This window comes from Oncorhynchus kisutch, linkage group LG23 (assembly GCF_002021735.2).
Source record: "Oncorhynchus kisutch isolate 150728-3 linkage group LG23, Okis_V2, whole genome shotgun sequence".
In the NCBI taxonomy this organism is placed as follows: domain Eukaryota; kingdom Metazoa; phylum Chordata; class Actinopteri; order Salmoniformes; family Salmonidae; genus Oncorhynchus; species Oncorhynchus kisutch.
Genome location: NC_034196.2, coordinates 27,177,596 through 27,199,149, shown reverse-complemented (window position 1 = coordinate 27,199,149; position 21,554 = coordinate 27,177,596). Strand labels below are relative to the sequence as shown.

The following is a 21,554-nucleotide window of genomic DNA, read 5'->3' as shown; positions in this document are numbered from 1 at the left end:
AGCAAGGGAGGGGAGGAGGAGGGGAGAGAGAGTGAGGAAGGGAGGGGGGGAGGAGAGGGCAGAGTGAGGAAGGGAGGGGGGAGGAGAGGAGAGAGAGAGTGAGGGGGGGAGGAGAGGGGAGAGTGAGGAAGGGAGGGGAGGAGGAGAGGGGAGAGAGAGTGAGGAAGGGAGGGGGGGAGGGGAGAGTGAGGGAGAGAGTGAGGAAGGGAGGAGGAGAGGGGAGAGAGGGTGAGGAAGGGAGGAGGAGAGGGGAGAGAGAGAGTGAGGAAGGGAGGAGGAGAGGGGAGAGAGAGTGAGGAGGAGAGGGGAGAGAGTGAGGAAGGGAGGAGGAGAGGGGAGAGAGAGTGAGGAAGGGAGGAGGAGAGGAGAGGGGAGAGAGAGTGAGGAAGGGAGGGAGGAGGGGAGAGAGAGTGAGGAAGGGAGGGAGGAGGGGAGAGAGAGTGAGGAAGGGAGGGGGGAGGGGAGAGAGAGTGAGGAAGGGAGGAGGAGGGGAGAGAGAGTGAGGAAGGGAGAGGAGAGGGGAGAGAGAGAGGGAGGGAGGGAGGAGGAGAGGGGAGAGAGTGAGTGAGGGAGGGAGGGAGGAGGAGAGGAGGGGGGAGAGAGTGAGGAAGGAGAGGGGAGAGAGAGTGAGGAAGGGAGGAGGAGAGGAGAGGGGAGAGAGAGTGAGGAAGGGTGGAGGGGAGAGAGTGAGGAAGGGAGGAGGAGAGGGGAGGGGAGAGAGTGAGGAAGGGAGGAGGAGAGGGGAGGGGAGAGAGTGAGGAAGGGAGGAAGCGATAACATTACTGAAACTTTCTGAATTCAAACAAAAGATAGTTTTGCTCATTCTCTGCTCTCCCTGAAACAACATGGATCTAGACTGTTATAATATCAAACAGGAACACTTTCATCCTCCGCTTTCCCCCTATAAAACAACTAAACCAAGACGTACATCTGACATCTAGCCAAAGCACTGTTCTCTCCACTGTCAAAGAATAGTGTTACCTACACATTCTGTAATGTGGACGGTCTGTGCTCAACCCGAAAGCTAATGAATGGATTTAGGATTTGTCTAAAAATAAGGGTGTATTAATGACTAATTCAAAGTATGTGTGTTTTCCAGCTGAAGAAGTTGGTGTATGTGTACCTGGTGAGGTATGCAGAGGAGCAGCAGGACCTGGCTCTACTGTCCATCAGCACCTTTCAGAGGGCCCTCAAGGTAACGTGTGTGTGTGCGCACGTGCGCACGCACCGGGCTTTGATGCTGAGGGTTCTACCATTTGAATTCCCAAGCACCTGTACTCTTAGATGAAAGTGTCATGTTTGGTGTGTGTGTGTGTGTTGTGGAGAAGTATTGAGCCGTTAAAGAGTCTGTCTGTCTCTATGTGAGGTCACAGGCCAACAATGGTGTTTTTAGAGGCCACCCCTTCATCATACACCATAGCTGGAAAACTACTTTCAACCCCTGATTTCAACCCCTGCTAGCTCCATACCATGCTTCACTTCCTACCTGTGTGGGTGGGTGTGATGTCGTTTTTGTGTAGTGCTGTATCATGTCGTCAGTCTCTGAGAGCACTGGCTCTCACCACATGATTCCTGTCTCCATTCCTTTCTTTCTATTTTACTTTCCTCTGTCTCAAGGTGTAGATAATACTAATACCGGCTCTCTCTCCCTCTGCCAGGACCCTAACCAGCTGATCAGAGCCAGTGCTCTCAGGGTTCTGTCCAGTATCAGAGTCCCAATCATCGTTCCCATCATGATGCTGGCCATCAAGGAGGCTGCCTCCGACATGTCCCCTTACGTCAGGAAAACATCCGCCCACGCCATCCAGAAACTCTACAGGTAGGGTGTGGGTGGGTGTGTTTGTGCACGCGTGAGTGTTTTTCTGTGTGTGTGTTTGGACCTTGGAGTTGTATCAAAGCTTTCCTCCTGCTCCTCAGCCTGGACCAGGATCAGAAGGAGCTCCTGATAGAAGTCATTGAGAAACTGCTGAAGGACAAAAGCACAGTGAGTAGAACCAGTTTACAGTACCAGATCATATATAATTACCCACAGGAGACCTCTTAAAAGACCTCAGTAGACAACATGCTCTCCATACAGTGTTAATCTTGTCAACAATAGCGATGATGTAAAATACTGTCAACAATATATTTTTCCTGGCTAAAACTATGACGATAAACATGTGTAGACACGTTTTCTCTGTGCTCCTGTCCAACAATTTACTGTTAATACTTGACCAACACACGCTACCGTGTTAATTTTGTAACATTTAATTAGGAATCAAATCCAATTCACTAATTAGCCTATTTTTTTCCTGATTTTGTTTTGTCCTTTTCATCGTAAAATGTCGAAACAACAATGGCCACGAGTCACATCGCGCTCTAGCAACTCCTTTGTCGGGCCAGGCGCATGCACGCTGACACGGTCACCAAGTGTACAGGGTTTCCTCTGACGCATTGGTGCGGCTGGCTTCTGGGTTAAGCGGGCATTGTGTCAAGAAGCCGTGCAGCTTGGCTGGGTCGTGTTACGGTGGACGTGCGGCTCTCGACCTTCGTCTCTCCCGAGTCCCATCGCTGCAACTCCTGTACGGACAAGACTGTAACTACCAATTGGATTCCATGAAATTGGGAACAAAAAAATATATAAAATAAATTTGCCTCCACCCTGCTGCCAAAAAATTTCAATTATTTTTCCAGTAACTTAATGTTATGAACAATGATGGTATGTATAGGGTGACATGTTCTCACAAGAACAATATAGTATTTTATTTGCTGTTCTGGTTAGTGATTATTGTCTTATTTCACTGTAGAGCCTCTAGCCCTGCTCAATATGCCTTAGCCAACCCTTTAGTTCCACCTCCCAAACATGCAGTGACATCAGCTGGTTTAAATGTTTCTAGAGACAATATCTCTCTCATCATCACACAATGCCTAAGTTTACCTCTAATGTATTCACATCCTACCACACCTTTGTCCGTACATTATGCCTTGAATATATTCTATCGCCCCCAGAAACCTGCTCCTTTTACTCTCTGTTCCGAACATACTAGATGACCAGTTCTTATAGCCTTTAGCCGTACCCTTGTCCTACTGTTCCTCTGGTGATGTAGAGGTTAATCCAGGCCCTGCAGTGCCTAGCTCCACTCCTATTCCCCAGGTGCTCTCATTTGTTGACTTCTGTAACCGTAAAAGCTTTGGTTTCATGCATGTTAATGTTAGAAGCCTCCTCTCTAAGTTTGTTTTATTCACTGCTTTAGCACACTCTGCCAACCCGGATGTCCTAGCCGTGTCTGAATCCTGGCTTAGGAAGACCACCAAAACCCCTGAAATTTCCATCCCTAACTATAACATTTTCCGACAAGATAGAACTGCCAAAGGGGGCGGCGTTAGCCTGCAGAGTTCTGTCTTACAATCCAGGTCTGTACCCAAACAATTCGAGCTCCTTCTTTTAAAAATCCACCTTTCCAGAAACAAGTCTTTCACCGTTGCTACTTGCTATAGACCACCCTCTGCCCCCAGCTGTGCCCTGGACACCATATGTGAATTGATTGCCCCCCATCTACCTTCAGAGCTCGTGCCGCTAGGTGACCTAAACTGGGACATGCTTAACACCCCGGCCATCCTACAATCTAAGCTTGATGCCCTCAATCTCACACAAATTATCAATGAACCTACCAGATACAACCCCAAATCAGTAAACACGGGCACCCTCATAGATGTCATCCTGACCAACTTGCCCTCCAAATACACCTATGCTGATTTCAACCAAGATCTCAGCGATCACTGCCTCATTGCCTATATCCGCAATGAGTCTGCGGTCAAATGACCACCCCTCATCACTGTCAAACACTCCCTAAAACACTTCAGCGAGCAGGCCTTTCTTATAGACCGGGCCCGGGTATCCTGGAAAGATATTGATCTCATCCCGTCTGTAGAGGATGCCTGGTTATTCATTAAAAGTGCCTTCCTCACCATCTTAAATAAGCATACCACATTTAAAAAATGTGAACCAGGAACAGATATAGCCCTTGGTTCACTCCAGACCTGATTGCCCTTGACCAGCACAAAAACATCATGTGGCGTTCTGCATTAGCATCGAATAGCCCCCGTGATATGCAACTTTTCAGGGAAGTTAGGAACCAATATACACAGGCAGTTAGGAAAGCTAGGGCTAGCTTTTTCAAACAGAAATTTGCATCCTGTAGCACAAACTCAAAAAAGTTCTGGGACACTGTAAAGTCCATGGAGAATAAGAGTACCTCCTCCCAGCTGCCCACTGAGGCTAGGAAACATTGTCACCACCGATAAAGCCACTATAATTGAGAATTTCAATAAGCGCTGGCCGTGCTTTCCACCTGGCTACCCCTACCCCGGTCAACTGCCCGGCACCCCCCACAGCAACTCGCCCAAGCATCCCCCATTTCTCCTTCACCCAAATCCGGATAGCTGATGTTCTGAAAGAGCTGCAAAATCTGGACCCCTACAAATCAGCCGGGCTAGACGATCTGGACCCTCTCTTTCTAAAATGATCTGCCAAAATTGTTGCAACCCCTATTACTAGCCCGTTCAACCTCTTTCGTATCATCTGAGATTCCCAAAGATTGGAAAGCTGCCACGATCATCACCCTCTTCAAAGGGGGAGACACTCTAGACCCAAACTGCTACAGACCTATATCTATCCTACCCTGCCTTTCTAAGGTCTTCGAAAGCCAAGTTAACAGATTACCAACCATTTCGAATCCCACTGTACCTTCACCCCTATGCAATCTGGTTTCAGAGCTGGTCATGGGTATACCTCAGCCATGCTCAAGGTCCTAAACGATATCATAACCGGCATCGATAAGAGACATTACTGTGCAGCCGTATTCATCGACCTGGCCAAGGCTCTCGACTCTGTCAATCACCACATTCTTATCGGCAGACTCAACAGCCTTGGTTTCTCAAATTACTGCCTCGCCTGGCAGTCAAATGCAAGTATAACTAAATGCATGCTCTTCAACCGATCGCTGTCCACCCATGCAGCATCACTACTCTGGACAGTTCTGACTTATGTGGACAACTACAAATACCTAGGTGTCTGGCTAGACTGTAAACTCTACTTCTAGACTCACATTAAGCATCTCCAATCCAAAATTAAATCTAGAATCGGCTTCCTATGTCGCAAAACAAAGCATCCTTCACTCATGCTGCCAAACATACCCTTGTAAAACTGACCATTGTACCGATCCTCGACTTTGGCGGTGTCATCTACAAAATAGCCTCCAACACTCTACTCAACAAATTGGATGCAGTCTATCACAGTGCCATCTGTTTTGTCACCAAAGCCCCATATACTACCCACCACTGCGACCTGTACGTTCTCGTTGGCTGGCCCTCGCTTCATACTCGTCGCCAAACCCACTGGCTCCAGGTCATCTACAAGTCTTTGCTAGGTAAAGCCCCGCCTTATCTCAGCTCACTGGTCACCATAGCAGCACCCACCTGTAGCATGCGCTCCAGCAGGTATATCTCACTGGTCACCCCCAAAGCCAATTCCTCCTTTGGCAGCCTTTCCTTAATGTTCTCTGCTGCCAATGACTGGAACGAACTGCAAAAATCACTGAAGCGGGATACTCATATCTCCCTCACTAGCTTTAAGCTCCAGCTGTCAGAGCAGCTCACAGATCACTGCACCTGTACGTAGCCCATCTGCAAATAGCCCATCCAACTACCTCATTCCCTATACTATATATATTTATTTATCTTGCTCTTTTGCACCCCAGTATCTCTACTTGCACATTCATCTTCTGCACATCTATCACACCAGTGTTTAATTGATATATTGTAATTACTTCGCCACCATGGCCTATTTTTCTTCCTTTTTTTCTACTGTGTTATTGACTTGTTTATTGTTTACTTAATGTGTAACTCTGTGTTGTTGTCTGCTCACACTGCTATGCTTTATCTTGGCCAGGTCACAGTTGTAAATGAGAACTTGTTCTCAACTAGCCTACCTGGTTAAATAAAGGTGAAATAATTGTGTGTATATATATATATATATATATAAAATGTTATTGCCTTTAATTCCCTTACCTCATTTGCACATACTGTATATAGACTTTTTCTGCTGTATTATAGACTGTATGTTTGTTTATTCCATATGTAACTGTGTTGTTGTATGTGTCAAACTGCTTAGCTTTATCTGCCAGGTCGCAGTTGTAAATGAGAACTTGTTCTCAACTATCCTACCTGGTTAAATAAAGGTGAAATAAATCAAATAAAAATTTGCAATAAATGGCACAATTAGCTTTTACCAACTAGCTGTGGCTAGACAGCCTTGATGCTAGATGGGGTGTTACTAATTAGGCTAGTCGCTGAGCTGTCTCTTTCCATGCCTTAATAGGATGCCCTACTGACATACTGTGAGCATGTTTAATACCTACAATTTTATACTCCCAAAGGACCACGTGTATTATTTTTTACTATTTGAGCGGTTAGTCCCCTTTGTTGCTTAGTGGCTACTGGCACGGGACTGCAGGTTGTACAGATGGTAATTAATACCGCAGGACGGTGGGAGGACAGACCTATACCTCTTTTTTTGTATAATATATATTCTTTCTTATCCTTCAAATATGCATATTGCATAAGATACATTAGAGAACTGAGGTGGTTCCCTCCAGAATCTCCTTCCCTATGTATAAACTGATTATGTTGTCCCTGGATAGAGCTCTACTGAGGTTCAGTTTAACATGGTAGTATTGCTCTAGCCTAGGAGAGGTAGATGCAGCCTTCCAACAGGGGGAAGGCCAGCAGAGGCGTCTTCTGCGTATTTAGTTTTTTTTCCTTTTATATTTTATTATTCTGACCTTTCAGCACACTGGCCATGTGAGTATACAAACATTCATTTCTAATTACTATGACTATGCCTAATTCACATACTCTAGGCTCCACTTGCTTTATCACCTGGAATTTAAAAGGAATTAACCATGTGGTCAAGCATAGCCGAGTGTGTGCTTATCTTAAGTCATAGGACATTGTTTTTCTCCAAGAGACCAATCTCCAGTCCAGCAACCATGATGAACTAAAGAGAGGATGGGTCGACCATCCTCTGCATTCAATCTTCTGGCATTTCTTCATTTTTCTTCTTCAGATAGCTTCATAGTTAAAAGTAGATGGCCCATGACAATGTCCCAATTTCAATTTCTCACCTGAACCCCACCACAACTCCTACTATGTCTTGTCTGTTTGCCAACCAGTATACCAGCAATATGAGTAGTTTTGGAAAGGATTTCTCTCCATGCTCACTCCACGTGGACTTCTGTTGCACTCCTGAGAGAAAAGACTGTTAATTACGTCAACTGGATGCTGGTTGCTGGCTCGGATAGATGTGGTGCAGGACAGGGCCTTATTGAACTCCAGTTCTTCAGCCGGTTAGAGGGGGTTTTGAGGTCCACACCGTTTGGTGTGGAGTTCAGTTCATATCTGCTTCAGGAAATCTAGACAAATTATCTACTATATGACAAATTATTACTTCGGGTCAATATTATTAATACAAATTTCAGAGAATAACAACACATTCTGTTGAAACAATTTTTCCAAATTGGTTATACTCCCCTTATCACACTGTCAACCTCATCGCAGAGTCATAGGATCAGGAAATGATCCAGATCATCCAGCAGACCCAATCTGGTGAGATTTATCCAAACAGAACAAACATCGCAACAATACACTCCTTCATATATCACTCAATACATCCTGACATATCACTCAATACATCCTGACATATCACTCAATACATCCTGACATATCACTCAATACATCCTGACATATCACTCAAGGTGTGTAAACGTAATCCAAAAACCTCAAATTTCCCCATTTTGACACGTAAAAAAACCAACACTACTGGTTAAGAATGAAAACAAATTAAAATAACAAAATCTAATTAGATTCACTACCCATAATAACTCCATAAAGAAAAAAATTGTACCCACAACTTGATTCAAGGAATATAAAAATAGACCAGAGACAGTTCTATCCTTCTCGTGGTCCGAATTACACATATAACTATTAATTAGAAACTTCTCCATAATTATCAGTATTATAAATGACCTTCAAATCAGTATTACAAATTACCTTAAATCATCAACAAACCATCTCTCGGCTTTCCAGTGAGGGCGATCAAACCACACTAGAAAGTTAGGACAGAGGTCAGAGGTCATTCAAACCCTTCAAATAAGTGTTTCTTTCTGTATTAGATTAATTATTTAAAAACAGTCAAACATTTCATAGCCCAGGTTGCAGTTTATTCAGTACATTCCTTTTCAAAAGAGTACATGTTCAAAACTTCAGAAAATTCCATTTGTGTGTACCCCTTTCAAGATACCTCGGCTCGAACCCATGAAAAACCCACTGAAACCAAATAAAATAATCCCACACTATAAATCAGACATGGTATTGAAACATGAACAAACATTCATGATGTAGGGTAAAAACAAACAACATTTCCCAGGCCTTATTTAATGTGGGAGCTCCCCTTAACATATATACTGTAGTGGACTTCCATCAGTCCTGGAAGAAAGAATCCTACTCAAACAATATCAGATAATATAGTGTCCCATTATGAAGAATAGACACACCTTCTAAAGTAAACAATCTCAGAGCTCCTTTCTGGTAATCCTATCAGTCTAACCTGTTGCATTAATTTAGTCAAAATAAAACCTATTTTAACAAATCTAGGCCCTTCAAAAAGTTGGCACCATCAGCTCAATATTCATCAGCTAAATGTTCAGTACTAAAACATTGACTTTAGATACTTGCCACTGTTCCATGTAATGGAAACAGATTATTGTTTTAAATGACATTACCTTCCTGCTCAAATTCAATGGTGTTACCTAAACTACAAAACTGAGCAACAAAAACCAGAAACTGTCAAAGAACGTTTCCGATTTAACGATTCAGACCTCTGTTTCAATTGTCCAACTGTGTCCCTTACAGCTTGATATAGCCCAGCAAGTATGACACGCTTTCACCCACGGACTTAAACATGGCTATCCAGACTATCCAAAAACCAGTAACATATTTCCATTCACATTATTACAAGGCATTGTTTTAATTTGTCTACCCAAACAATATTACTCTATTTTTAATACCAACCTCTATAGGATATTCCATTTCTGCTTCACACTTATTAAATGTCTATTATTAAAAGATGAACATGTGATTTGCCAAATCCACAAAATACACCCGCCAATTCCTTAGGACAAATATACATTTCGATGGGAGTTTAAATAGTTCACAATACTTGAGCCTCTTTCTGCCCCACAACTTCCATTCAGTCAGTAACATAGACCCAATGCTATTGAAATGACCAGTATATCCCGCAAATAACCCTATTATAATGGTTTGTAGTCTTAACATCTGGCACATAATAATGACACAATTTTCCCAGAAAATAGCCTGAAAGTTAATCCAAGTGTTTCATTGCAAATATTTCACATCTGCAATCTCTGCAAAGTTTTAGCAGTCAACGAGTTAAATCAACATTCATTGATTTGAAAACGGATCTGGCAAGGTCAATAAAAGCAGATTATATTTTCCTTTGCGACATAATGAAATCACATTTACTCCGCAATGATTTTTAATTTGATGGAAACCCTCATTTGTTTTTTTCCATCGTTACAAGTTATGTCTACATTCCATGTAAACTCTTACGGTGGAGAAATAAAAATATATATTTAAATGTATTAACCAGACTGGGAAAATCCCATAAGCGTTTATAGTTTCATTGGTTAGGGTAAGTGTATTCCCTATACTTTCCCGTCATAAATGTAACAAATATTGCCCTACACTCACTTTTCGATTGACTAATTTCCCCAGAAGCTACGCTTTGGTATTTTTCTGCTATCCCCGCAATATCCATGCTGATAACAGGTTTCAACCTGCCATCAAAGCAGACTTACATTTTCTATCAATATACTCACATACCCAAGCTGTGTTCAAATACCCATACTAATTTTCTCTATACTACATGCTTAATGAGAATATACAGTTGAAGTTGGAAGTCTACATACACCTTAGCCAAATATGTTTCAATACGTTCACAATTCCTGACATTTAATCATAGTACAAATTCCCTGTCTTAGGTTGTTAGGATCACCACTTTAAGAATGTGAAATGTCAAAATAATAGTAGGGAGAATTATTTATTTCAGCTTAGATTTTTTTTCATCACGTTCCAAGTGGGTCAGAAGATTACATACACTCAATTAGTATTTGGTAGCATTGCGTTTAAATTGTTTAACTTGGGTCAAACGTTTCGGGTAGCCTTCCACAAGCTTCCCACAATAAGTTGGCTGAATTTTGGCCTATTCCTTTTGACAGAGCTGGTGTAACTGAGTCAGGTTTGTAGGCCTTCTTGCTCGCACACGCTTTTTCAGTTGTACCCACACATTTTCTATACGATTGAGGTCCGGGCTTTGTGATGGCAACTCCAATACCTTGACTTTGTTGTTGTCTATTTTGCCACAACTTTGGATATATGCTTGGGGTCATTGTCCATTTGGAAGGCCCATTTGCGACCAAGCTTTAACTTCCTGACTGATGTCTTGAGATGTTGCTTCAATATATCCACATGATTTTCCTACCTCATGATGCCATCTATTTTGTGAAGTGCACCAGTCCCTCCTGCAGCAAAGCACCCCCACAACACGATGCTGCCACCCCTTTGCTTCACAGTTGGGATGGTGTTCTTCGGCTTGCAAGCCTCTCCCTTTTTCCTCCAAACATAATGATGGTCCTTATGGCAAAACAGTTCTATTTTTGTTTCATCAGACCAGAGGACATTTCTCCAAAAAGTACAATCTTTGTCCTCATGTGCAGTTGCAAACCGTAGTCTGGCTTTTTATGGCGGTTTTGGAGCAGTGGCATCTTCCTTGCTGAGCGGCCTTTCATCAGCTTCTGTCGATATAAGACTTGTTTTACTGTGGATATAGATACTTTTGTACCAGTTTCCTCCAGCACAAGGTCCTTTGCTGCTGTTCTGGGATTGATTTGCACTTTTCTAACCAAAGTACGTTCATCTCTAGGAGACAGAATGCGTCTCCTTCCTGAGCGGTATGATGGCAGTTTTGGTCCCATGGTGTTTATACTTGCATACTATTGTTTGTACAGATGAACGTGGTACCTTCAGGTGTTTGGAAATTGCTCCCAAGGATGAACCAGACTTGCAGAGGTATCCAATTTGATTTCTGAGGTCTTGGCTGATTTCTTTTGATTTTCCCATGATGTCAAGCAGAGGCACTGAGTTTGAAGGTAGGCCTTGAAATACATCCACAGGTACACCTCCAATTGACTCAAATGATGTCAATTAGCCTATCAGAAGCTTCTAAAGCCATGACATCATTTTCTAGAATTTTCCAAGCTGTTTAAAGGCACAGTCAACTTAGTGTATGTAAACTTCTGACCCACTGGAATTGTGATACAGTGAATTATAAGTGAAATAATCTGTCTGTAAACAATTGTTGGGAAAATTACTTGTCATGCACAAAGTAGATGTCCTTTCCGACTTGCCAAAACTTTAGTTTGTTAACAAGAAATTTGCGGAGTGGTTGAAAAACAAGTTTTGATGACTCCAACCTAAGTGTATGTAAACTTCCGACTTCAACTGTACTTCATACTGTGTATACTATTAGTTAATTTTAGTATATTGTTACCTTTATGTTGAGCTTTGCATGTCTACCAGAAGTTGATGCTGTTGCTATGCAGCCTCTTGCTAGCTCGTTAGCATAACAAATAATAGTTCGACATTTTACTACTTTGTGTGTTTTGGAAATTCGGACTGTTTAGAGCGCATACTGTCCGCTCTGGCCAAGGAGCAGTGTTGATCCAAGCTCTCTGACCTCAAAGGCTGTCAATCACCCAAGATAACTGGCTAAAGTTGGCTAGCTTGCTTGCTACTTCCAGACACAAATAAGAGAACACATCCTCACTTTGACAATTTACTCACCCTAGCAGAGCTGGTTAGGCTTTTGTCATGTTATCCAATGCGTTGGTGACTAACTGTGCTGCTGGCAACAATTTAATTACATTCTTTCCTTGATGTTTACTGACACCGGCCATATTCAACCGGTGTTGACCATTCGTACATTCATCAGTTATTCTGCGCTCTGGTACATTCAGAAAAGAGTGTTCTCACATCCGAACAAATAGCCAGAGGGAATTTACAAAGCACCATATCTAATAATGTCCATTGAGAACGCACAACAACTATACCATTTAGCTAAGCTGAGAATGATGTGAATAATCAAGTCAATAAACGTTGGGTAGTTGAATAGCATATAGTTAATCTACTAGCAAGTTCGATGCAATGATATGCTATGCGGTTCATAAGGATAGCGTAACCAACAAATTTGTCAGCCAACATAACGTTTAACGCAACTTGATTTGAAAAGTCATTACCTTATAACATTTTCTTTACATTTGCCATAATTAGTTAAAGCAATGAATTTGTATTTATGACAAATCAGCATACTACATACTCAATTTACTTCACAAATAGAGCGGTTATGCTGAGTACAAATATTACTACTGTTGGTTCTAGCGATTGCTTTCTCCTCTGCCGATAGAACGGTGACATCAAAACGCTGATGTATTGAGCCTTAGACTTTCATTTAATGTCATTGTGCCAACTCACAATAGCATCTGAATTCTTTATTATATTGGAATTTTCCGTCAGCAGGGAAATGCGGCCCAATTTTATCCGTAATTTAGATTTCTTCTCACCATATTCTAGCCAAATTGGTTGAATGCTCTTGCTCTTCTAGTACCTCTATGGCTTTGCTATAGGTTTCCTCTTCCTGACCGTGGCCAGAGTGTTCTAGATTTAATCACTCACTGCTCTAATATATGCCAATTTAACAATTTTCTAAGGTAGTGATACCCACCTCTCTGGAGAGTAGTTATGGTATTTGTGCTTTTTAATTGGTAAAGGTTTTGATACCTTGTATTAGAACCAATACTGGAACATCTGCCAATTTACTACTGGAGAATGTGTTCCTTTATTCAATCACACAGTGCAGCCAGTTTGGCTGATAGAGTCCATCGTCCGTTCATAATATAAATCTCTCGTCAATACACTCACTTGCTAACCCGGCCTGCTAACTGCTAGCTTGCCCCGGTCTACTAGCTGCTAGCTTGTTTAGCCCCGGCCTACTAACTAGAAGCTTGTTAGCCTGCTAACTGTCTGAATCGCCGTGTCCCCAGCCAGCCCAATCACTCACTGGACCCATATGTTCACTTGGCTACGCATGCCTCTCTCTAATATCAATATGCCTTGTCCATTACTGTCCTGGTTAGTGATTACTGTCTTACTGCTCAATATGCCTTAACCAACCATGTTGTTCCACCTCCTACATATGCGATGACATCACCTGGTTTAAACATCTCTAGAGACTATCTCTCTCTTCATTACTCAATGCCTAGGTTTACCTCCAATGTACTCACATCCTACCTTACCTTTGTCTGTACACTATGCCTTGAATCTATGCTATCGTGCCCAGAAACCTGCTCCTTTTACTCTCTGTTCTGAACGTGCTAGACGGCCAGTTCGAATAGTCTTTAGCCGTACCCTTATCCTACTTCTCCTCTGTTCCTCTGGTGATGTGGCGGTTAATCCAGGTCCTGCAGTGCCTAGCTCCACTCCCACCCCCCAGGTGCTCTCATTTGTTGACTTCTGTAAACGTAAAAGCATTGGTTTCATGCATGTTAACATTAGAAGCCTACTCCCTAAGTTTGTTTTACTCACTGCTTTAGCACACTCTGCGAACCCAGATGTCTTAGCCGTGTCTGAATCCTGGCTTAGGAAAACCACTAAAAACCCTGAAATCTCCATTGCTAACTATAACGTTTTCCGCCAAGATAGAACTGCCAAAGGGGGCTGTGTTGCAATCTACTGCAAATATAGCCTGCAGAGTTCTGTCCTACTATCCAGGTCTGTACCCAAACAATTTGACCTTCTACTTCTAAAAATTCACCTTTCCAGAAACAAGTCTCTCACTGTTGCCGCTTGCTATAGACCTCCCTCTGCCCCCAGCTGTGCCCTCGATACCATATGTGAATTGATTGCCCCCCATCTATCTTCTGAGCTCGTGCTACTAGGTGACCTAAACTGGGACATGCTTAACACCCCGGCCATCCTACAAACTAAGCTTGATGCCCTCAATCTCACACAAATTATCAATGAACCTACCAGGTACAACCCCAAATCAGTAAACACGGACACCCTCATAGATGTCATCCTAACTAATTCGCCCTCCAAATACACCTCTGCTGTTTTCAATCAAGATCTCAGCGATCACTGCCTCATTGCCTGCATCCGTAATGGGTCTGCGACCAAACGACCACCCCTCACCACTGTCAAACGCTCCCTGAAACACTTCTGCGAGCATGCCTTTCTAATCGACCTGGCCGGGGTATCCTGGAATGACATTGACCTCATCCCGTCAGTAGATGATGCCTGGCTATTCTTTAAAAGTGCCTTCCTCACCATCTTAAATAAGCATGCCCCTATCAAAAAATGTAGAACTAGGAATAGATATAGTCCTTGGTTCACTCCACTGCTTTCCACATGGCTACCCCTACCCCGGTTAACTGCCCGGCACCCTCCACAGCAACCCGCCAAAGCCCCCACCATTTCTCCTTTACCCAAATCCAGATAGTTGATGTTCTGAAAGAGCTGCAAAATCTGGACCCCTACTATAATCAGCCGGGCTAGACAATCTGGACCCTCTCTTTCTAAAATTATCTGCCAAAATTGTTGCAACCCCTATTACTAGCCTGTTCAACCTCTCTTTCGTATCATCTGAGATTCCCAAAGATTGGAAAGCTGCCAAGGGTCATCACCCTCTTCAAAGGGGGAGACACTCTAGACCCAAACTGCTACAGACCTATATCTGTCCTACCCTGTCTTTCTAAGGTCTTCGAAAGCCAAGTTAACAAACAGATTACTGACCATTTCGAATCCCACCATACCTTCTCCGCTATGCAATCTGGTTTCAGAGCTGGTCATGGGTGCACCTCAGCCACGCTCAAGGTTCTAAACGACTTCATAACCGCCATCGATAAGAGACATTACTGTGCAGCCGTATTCATCGACCTTGCCAAGGCTTTCGACTCTGTCAATCACAACATTCTTATTGGCAGACTCGACAGCCTTGGTTTCTCAAATAATTGCCTCGCCTGGTTTACCATCTACTTCTCTGATAGAGTTCAGTGTGTCAAATCGGAGGGCATGTTGTCCGGACCTCTGACAGTCTCTATGGGTGTGCCACAGGGTTCAATTCTCGGGACGACTCTCTTTTCTGTATACATCAATGATGTTGCTCTTGCTGCTGGTGATTCTCTGATCCACCTCTATGTAGACGACACCATTCTGTATACTTCTGGCCCCTCCTTGGACACTGTGTTAACTAACCTCCAGACGAGCTTCAATGCCATACAACTCTCCTTCCGTGGCCCCCAACTGCTCTTAAACGCAAGTGATTTTCAATCGATCACTGCCCGGAACCTGCTCGCCCGTCCAGCATCACTACTCTGGACGGCTCTGACTTAGAATACGTGGACAACTACAAATACCTGGGTGTCTGGTTAGACTGAACTCTCCTTCCAGACTCACATTAAGCATCTCCAATCCAAAATTATTATATATATTTTTTTACCTTTTATTTAACTAGGCAAGTCCGTTAAGAACAAATTCTTATTTTCAATGATGGCCTAGGAACAGTGGATTAACTGCCTGTTCAGGGGCAGAACGACAGATTTGTACCTTGTCAGCTCGGGGGTTTGAACTTGCAACCTTCCGGTTACTAGTCCAACGTTCTAACCACTAGGCTACCCTGCCGCCCCAAATCTAGAACCGGCTTCCTATATCGCAACAAAGCATCCTTCACTCATGCTGCCAAACATACCCTCGTAAAACTGACCATCCTACCGATCCTCGACTTCGGTGATGTCATCTATAAAATAGCCTCCAACACTCTACTCAACAAACTGGATGCAGTCTATCAAAGTGCCACCCGTTTTGTTACCAAAGCCCCATACACTACCCACCATTGCGACCTGTACGCTCTCGTTGGTTGGTCCTCGCTTCATACTCGTCACCAAACCCACTGGCTACAGGTTATCTACAAGTCTCTGCTAGGTAAAGCCCCGCCTTATCTCAGCTCACTGGTCACCATAGCAGCACCCACTCGTAGCACACGCTCCAGCAGATATATCTCACTGGTCACCCCCAAAGCCAATTCCTCCTTTGGTCGTCTTTCCTTCCAGTTCTCTGCTGCTCATGACTGGAACGAATTGCAAAAATCTCTGAAGCTGGAGACTCCCATCTCCCTCAATAGCTTTAAGCACCAGCTGTCAGAGCAGTTTACAGATCACTGCACCTGTACATAGCCTATCTGTAAACAGCCATCTATCTACCTACCTCATCCCCATACTGGTATTTATTTATTTTGCTCCTTTGCACCCCAGTATCTCTACCTGCACATTCATCTTCTGCCGATCTACCATTCCAGTGTTTAATTGCTATATTGTAATTACTTCGCCACCGTGGCCTATTTATTTCCTTAACTTACCTCATTTGCACTCACTGTATATAGACTTTTTGTTTTCTGTTGTTCTACTGTATTATTGACTGTATGTTTTGTTTATTCCATGTGTAACTCTGTTGTTGTATGTGTAGAATTGCTACGCTTTATCTTGGCCAGGTCGCAGTTGCAAATGAGAACTTGTTCTCAACTAGCCTACCTGGCTAAATAAAAAATAAAGAAATAACCACAGCCAGGAAACAAAAACAAACAAACGGTATTTGGTTAGGAACGTCTTCCTTTCTTATAATTTGAAAATAGTAATTTCTCCTCCATCAAAATAATTTCTCTATGTAATTTTAAATGTTGTACCCACATGGTAGTTCTGATGCACACTTCCGTGTAGGGTTTAAATGTATAGCTGGTTTCCCTATCATAACCAACTGTTTTACCAGTACGCTGATTCATTTTATTTTACAGTGTGTGTATATATATATACACTGCTCAAAAAAATAAATGGAACACTAAAATAACACATCCTAGATCTGAATGAATGAAATATTCTTATTATATACTTCTTTCTTTACATAGTTGAATGTGCTGACAACAAAATCACACAAAAATGATCAAAGGAAATCAAATGTATCAACCCACGGAGGTCTGGATTTGGAGTCACACTCAAAATTAAAGTGGAAAACCACACTACAGGCTGATCCAACTTTGATGTAATGTCCTTAAAACAAGTCAAAATGAGGCTCAGTAGTGTGTGTGGCCTCCACGTGCCTGTATGACCTCCCTACAACGCCTGGGCATGCTCCTGATGAGGTGGCGGATGGTCTCCTGAGGGATCTTCTCCCAGACCTGGAATAAAGCATCCGCCAACTCCTGGACAGTCTGTGGTGCAACGTGGCGTTGGTGGATGGAGCGAGACATGATGTCCCAGATGTGCTCAATTGGATTCAGGTCTGGGGAACGGGCGGGCCAGTCCATAGCATCAATGCCTTCCTCTTGCAGGAACTGCTGACACACTCCAGCCACATGAGGTCTAGCATTGTCTTGCATTAGGAGGAACCCAGGGCCAACCGCACCAGCATATGGTCTCACAAGGGGTCTGAGGATCTCATCTCGGTACCTAATGGCAGTCAGGCTACCTCTGGCGAGCACATGGAGGGCTGTGCGGCCCCCCAAAGAAATGCCACCCCACACACCATGACTGACCCACCGCCAAACCGGTCATGCTGGAGGATGTTGCAGGCAGCAGAACGTTCTCCACGGCGTCTCCAGACTGTCACGTCTGTCACTTGCTCAGTGTGAACCTGCTTTCATCTGTGAAGAATTTGCCAATCTTGGTGTTCTCTGGCAAATGCCAAACGTCCTGCACGGTGTTCGGCTGTAAGCACAACCCCCACCTGTGGACGTCGGGCCCTCATACCACCCTCATGGAGTCTGTTTCTGACCGTTTGAGCAGACACATGCACATTTGTGGCCTGCTGGAGGTCATTTTGCAGGGCTCTGGCAGTGCTCCTCCTGCTCCTCCTTGCACAAAGGCGGAGGTACCGCTACCTCCTGCTGCTGGGTTGTTGCCCTCCTACAGTCTCCTCCACGTCTCCTGATGTACTGGCCTGTCTCCTGGTAGCTCCTCCATGCTCTGGACACTACGCTGACAGACACAGCAAACCTTCTTGCCACAGCTTGCATTGATGTGCCATCCTGGATGAGCTGCACTACCTGAGCCACTTGTGGGGGTTGTAGACTCCGTCTCATGCTACCACTAGAGTGAAAGCACCGCCAGCATTCAAAAGTGACCAAAACATCATCCAGGAAGCATAGGAACTGAGAAGTGGTCTGTAGTCACCACCTGCAGAACCACTCCTTTATTGGGGATGTCTTGCTAATTGCCTATAATTTCCACCTGTTGTCTATTCCATTTGCACAACAGCATGTGAAATGTATTGTCAATCAGTGTTGCTTCCTAAGTGGACAGTTTGATTTCACAGAAGTGTGATTGACTTGGAGTTACATTGTGTTGTTTAAGTGTTCCCTTTATTTTTTTGAACAGTATATTATTATTATTTTTTTTTTTTTTGCAGGAATATGTTTTCTATCTCAGGATTGTGCCCTGGAATCTCATAACTCGTAACCGTGTCATATCATCCCATGGCTGCTTTTCTGTTTCAGCAGAGAAACACAACCCCTGTCTCTAACCAGAATACTTATGCTTCAACAAAAAGATCCCAATCGGAGATGTCCCCTACTCCTACAGGGTTACCCTGCTTCAACAGGGACTTCTAGGACTTTCCCTATTCAGAAATAACTCTGCTACAACTAGGGGTGTCTTTTCTACAACAACAAACAACATAATGTGCACAACCTGTTCTTAGAACAGGATTTTCGATGTTAAAAAAAAAATCTGTCTCACTCTGAATTTATCTTATCTGTCCGGAAAGACGTATCTACTCACTGACACTCCTGGCAGGTCCGAGGTGGGTCCCACTCTGCTCCATTTTAGTAGTCGGAGTGTGTGGTAACCTGAGCCACGTTTAACAAAGCCCCTGCGCGCAGTTTAACCTCGATCTCCTGGGAGAAATCGGCAAGCGAAGTTAGTATCCCACCACTGTCACCAATTTATTGTGGAATATCTCATCAAAGGGAAGAGACTGTAGATTCTTTCAAACAGCACTTTACCATGAGATTAGCAAAAATTGTGAGTCAAGGTAGAGCATCAGGTGCATAGTTGAAAGCTCAACGAACAGTGCTGGTTCAATGCTTTTATAGAGAAAATACATACAACCCCTTTCTGTATACGTGGCAGTCAGCCGATAGTGTGAAAAAGGTCATTCGTTGTCTGTGTAAATTTAAGATAGCACAAGGTTGATAGCCCGAGGGCTCAACTGTCTATTCACAACAACAAACACTATATTTTACTCCTTTCTGCAAGGTTCCATACATGTGACTTTCTTTAGATGGTAAACCCACGGGATTTCACATGCTGCCGTTGCACCCAAACGTTTCTTAGCTGTAAGCCTAGTCTTATGACTAAGTCACACCAAGACAAGTTTGTATCAGGTTGGAAAAACACTAGCATATAACAAGAGACTATTCTTTAAGCAGTAAAACACGGGATAGCATGACTAATTATGTAAGTTTCCACGGCACTTCATTAATCAGTTAGCAGAAGGAATTGGGTATGCCGATTTCCCATTTAAGGTGGAGCTTCAGGTCTTTACTAATTTGGGGATAAAGGTCACACGCTCATTCAAGGCTCTGTTTAAACAACTTAAAAACACTCCTGGGGCACATTAAGCAGGATTTCATAAGGTGGTATATCTAAATGTGTTTATTGGGTTTCTACATTTGAAAACAAGGATGGTCCAACTTGGGCCATCATTGAGTTACTGTCAAGCCTTCCAACTTCTCCTGTCTCGCTCTTGTGCTCCTCGATACCCATGAATATTGGCACCCATGTTTTGAATCCCATAGTCAAGAACTCCCTTAAAGTCTGGTCCCAATTCCGACATCACTTTAGCCTTAAACAAGCAAGCGGCTTCTCCCCATGAACATCTAATCATCTCTTCCCAGCATCACAGATTGACAAGGCATTCCAGTTGTGGCATAGGAATGGTCTGGTGTTTTTTTGTGACCCACATCCATCTCATTCGATACTCTTGAGGGTTGACCATAATATTCCCAATACCCACTTTCAGATACCTGCAAACTCGCAGCTTTGCCAAAAAACATTTCCCTTTATTTCCACTGGAGCCTACTAAGTGTCCAGTCGAGAGGTGCTTAGATCTTAACCCATATCTGAAGGGCACAATCTCCAGATTATACAACATAATACAGAACAAATTTAAAAAATCTGCATGGGAGCAAGACATTGGTGGTGAGCTACCGATGATATATGGCAACATAGTATTGAGCGTATCCACACATCATTTTGCATAAGGCATGGGCTCATTCAGTTGAAGGTTTTGCACCGTCTCCATTACGCAAATCACAGATTGGCAAAAATATGTCTAAATGTTGACCCCAAGTGTTTGAGATGCCACCGGAGTCCAGCGACTGTGGGACACATGTTTTGGTCATGCCAATATTTGAGTGGCTTCTGGGACCCCATTTTCTTTGGGGGGGGGGCATTCTCACATGTGTGTAATACAACTGTTAACCCAAACCTGTTCACTCCTTTTTACTACCACACATCTGCTAGCTCGCCACCTTGTCCTCTTCCACTGGAAAAAGCAACGCCTCCCTCCTTTATGCAGTGGGTAAAGGAGGTGATGTCATCTTTGCCACTGGAGAAGGTCAGGTTCACTGCATGGGTCCCGATTTAAAAGTTAGTCTTAACCTGATCCCCATTAATACAATATGTGGAGAGCCTGTCGGTGGAGGGAGGGGTGGATGGGGGAGGTTGTACTGTTTTTCTGTTCTCATATCTGAAACTCTATAAATAAATAAAGTTGACGAGATGCCCTGGGGGGGAAAACGAGAATTCCACGTGAGATTAATGGACATTTAATTTGACATGAAGCTCCTTTTCATCTGTTTTGTCCAGTCACGAGCATGCATACATGAAGAATATTGTCCAGTAACGAGCATGCATACATGAAGAATATTGTCCAGTCACGAGCATGCATACATGAAGAATATTTCATGCAATCCTCTCATTGGCAGAATTGACATCTTTCAGTTACACAGTCTGATTGAGCTGATATGCCCTGCTCTCTCACACAGCTCCCAGTCTGTCACTTCCGTCACTCGTCAATCTTTTGAACTGATTCGATGCCAGGACACTTGACTTGTAACTAACTTCAACTAGAAACAATGTTTACTCTTACTTTCATGTAAGGTATTTTTGCTTTGATCACATCAGAAGATCTATTATTCATTCCTCTGTGTCGCTGCTCTCGAGCCACAGTCCACAAATGCGAGTTGTGGTTGCTTTTTTCCTATGGGGAAAAACTAATTATATTAGTTTAGTAGTAGGACTACAGTAATACTTCTGGCATTTTTGTAAAGCTCA

The 21,554-nt window shown here is 43.4% G+C and overlaps 1 protein-coding gene across 5 annotated transcripts in view; it reads left to right on the top strand.

Annotated features, from left to right (window-relative positions):
* The window catches only part of ap3b1a (adaptor related protein complex 3 subunit beta 1a), a 95,555-nt gene that overhangs the window by 12,185 nt on the left and 61,816 nt on the right, over positions 1 to 21,554 (top strand). For all 5 annotated transcript variants that reach the window (XM_031802369.1, XM_020458212.2, XM_020458211.2 and 2 more), the window contains exons 4-6: positions 1,100 to 1,195; positions 1,659 to 1,819; positions 1,918 to 1,984. In XM_031802369.1, coding sequence (XP_031658229.1) covers positions 1,100 to 1,195; positions 1,659 to 1,819; positions 1,918 to 1,984 — 324 coding nt within the window. The remainder of the gene's footprint in view (positions 1 to 1,099; positions 1,196 to 1,658; positions 1,820 to 1,917; positions 1,985 to 21,554) is intronic.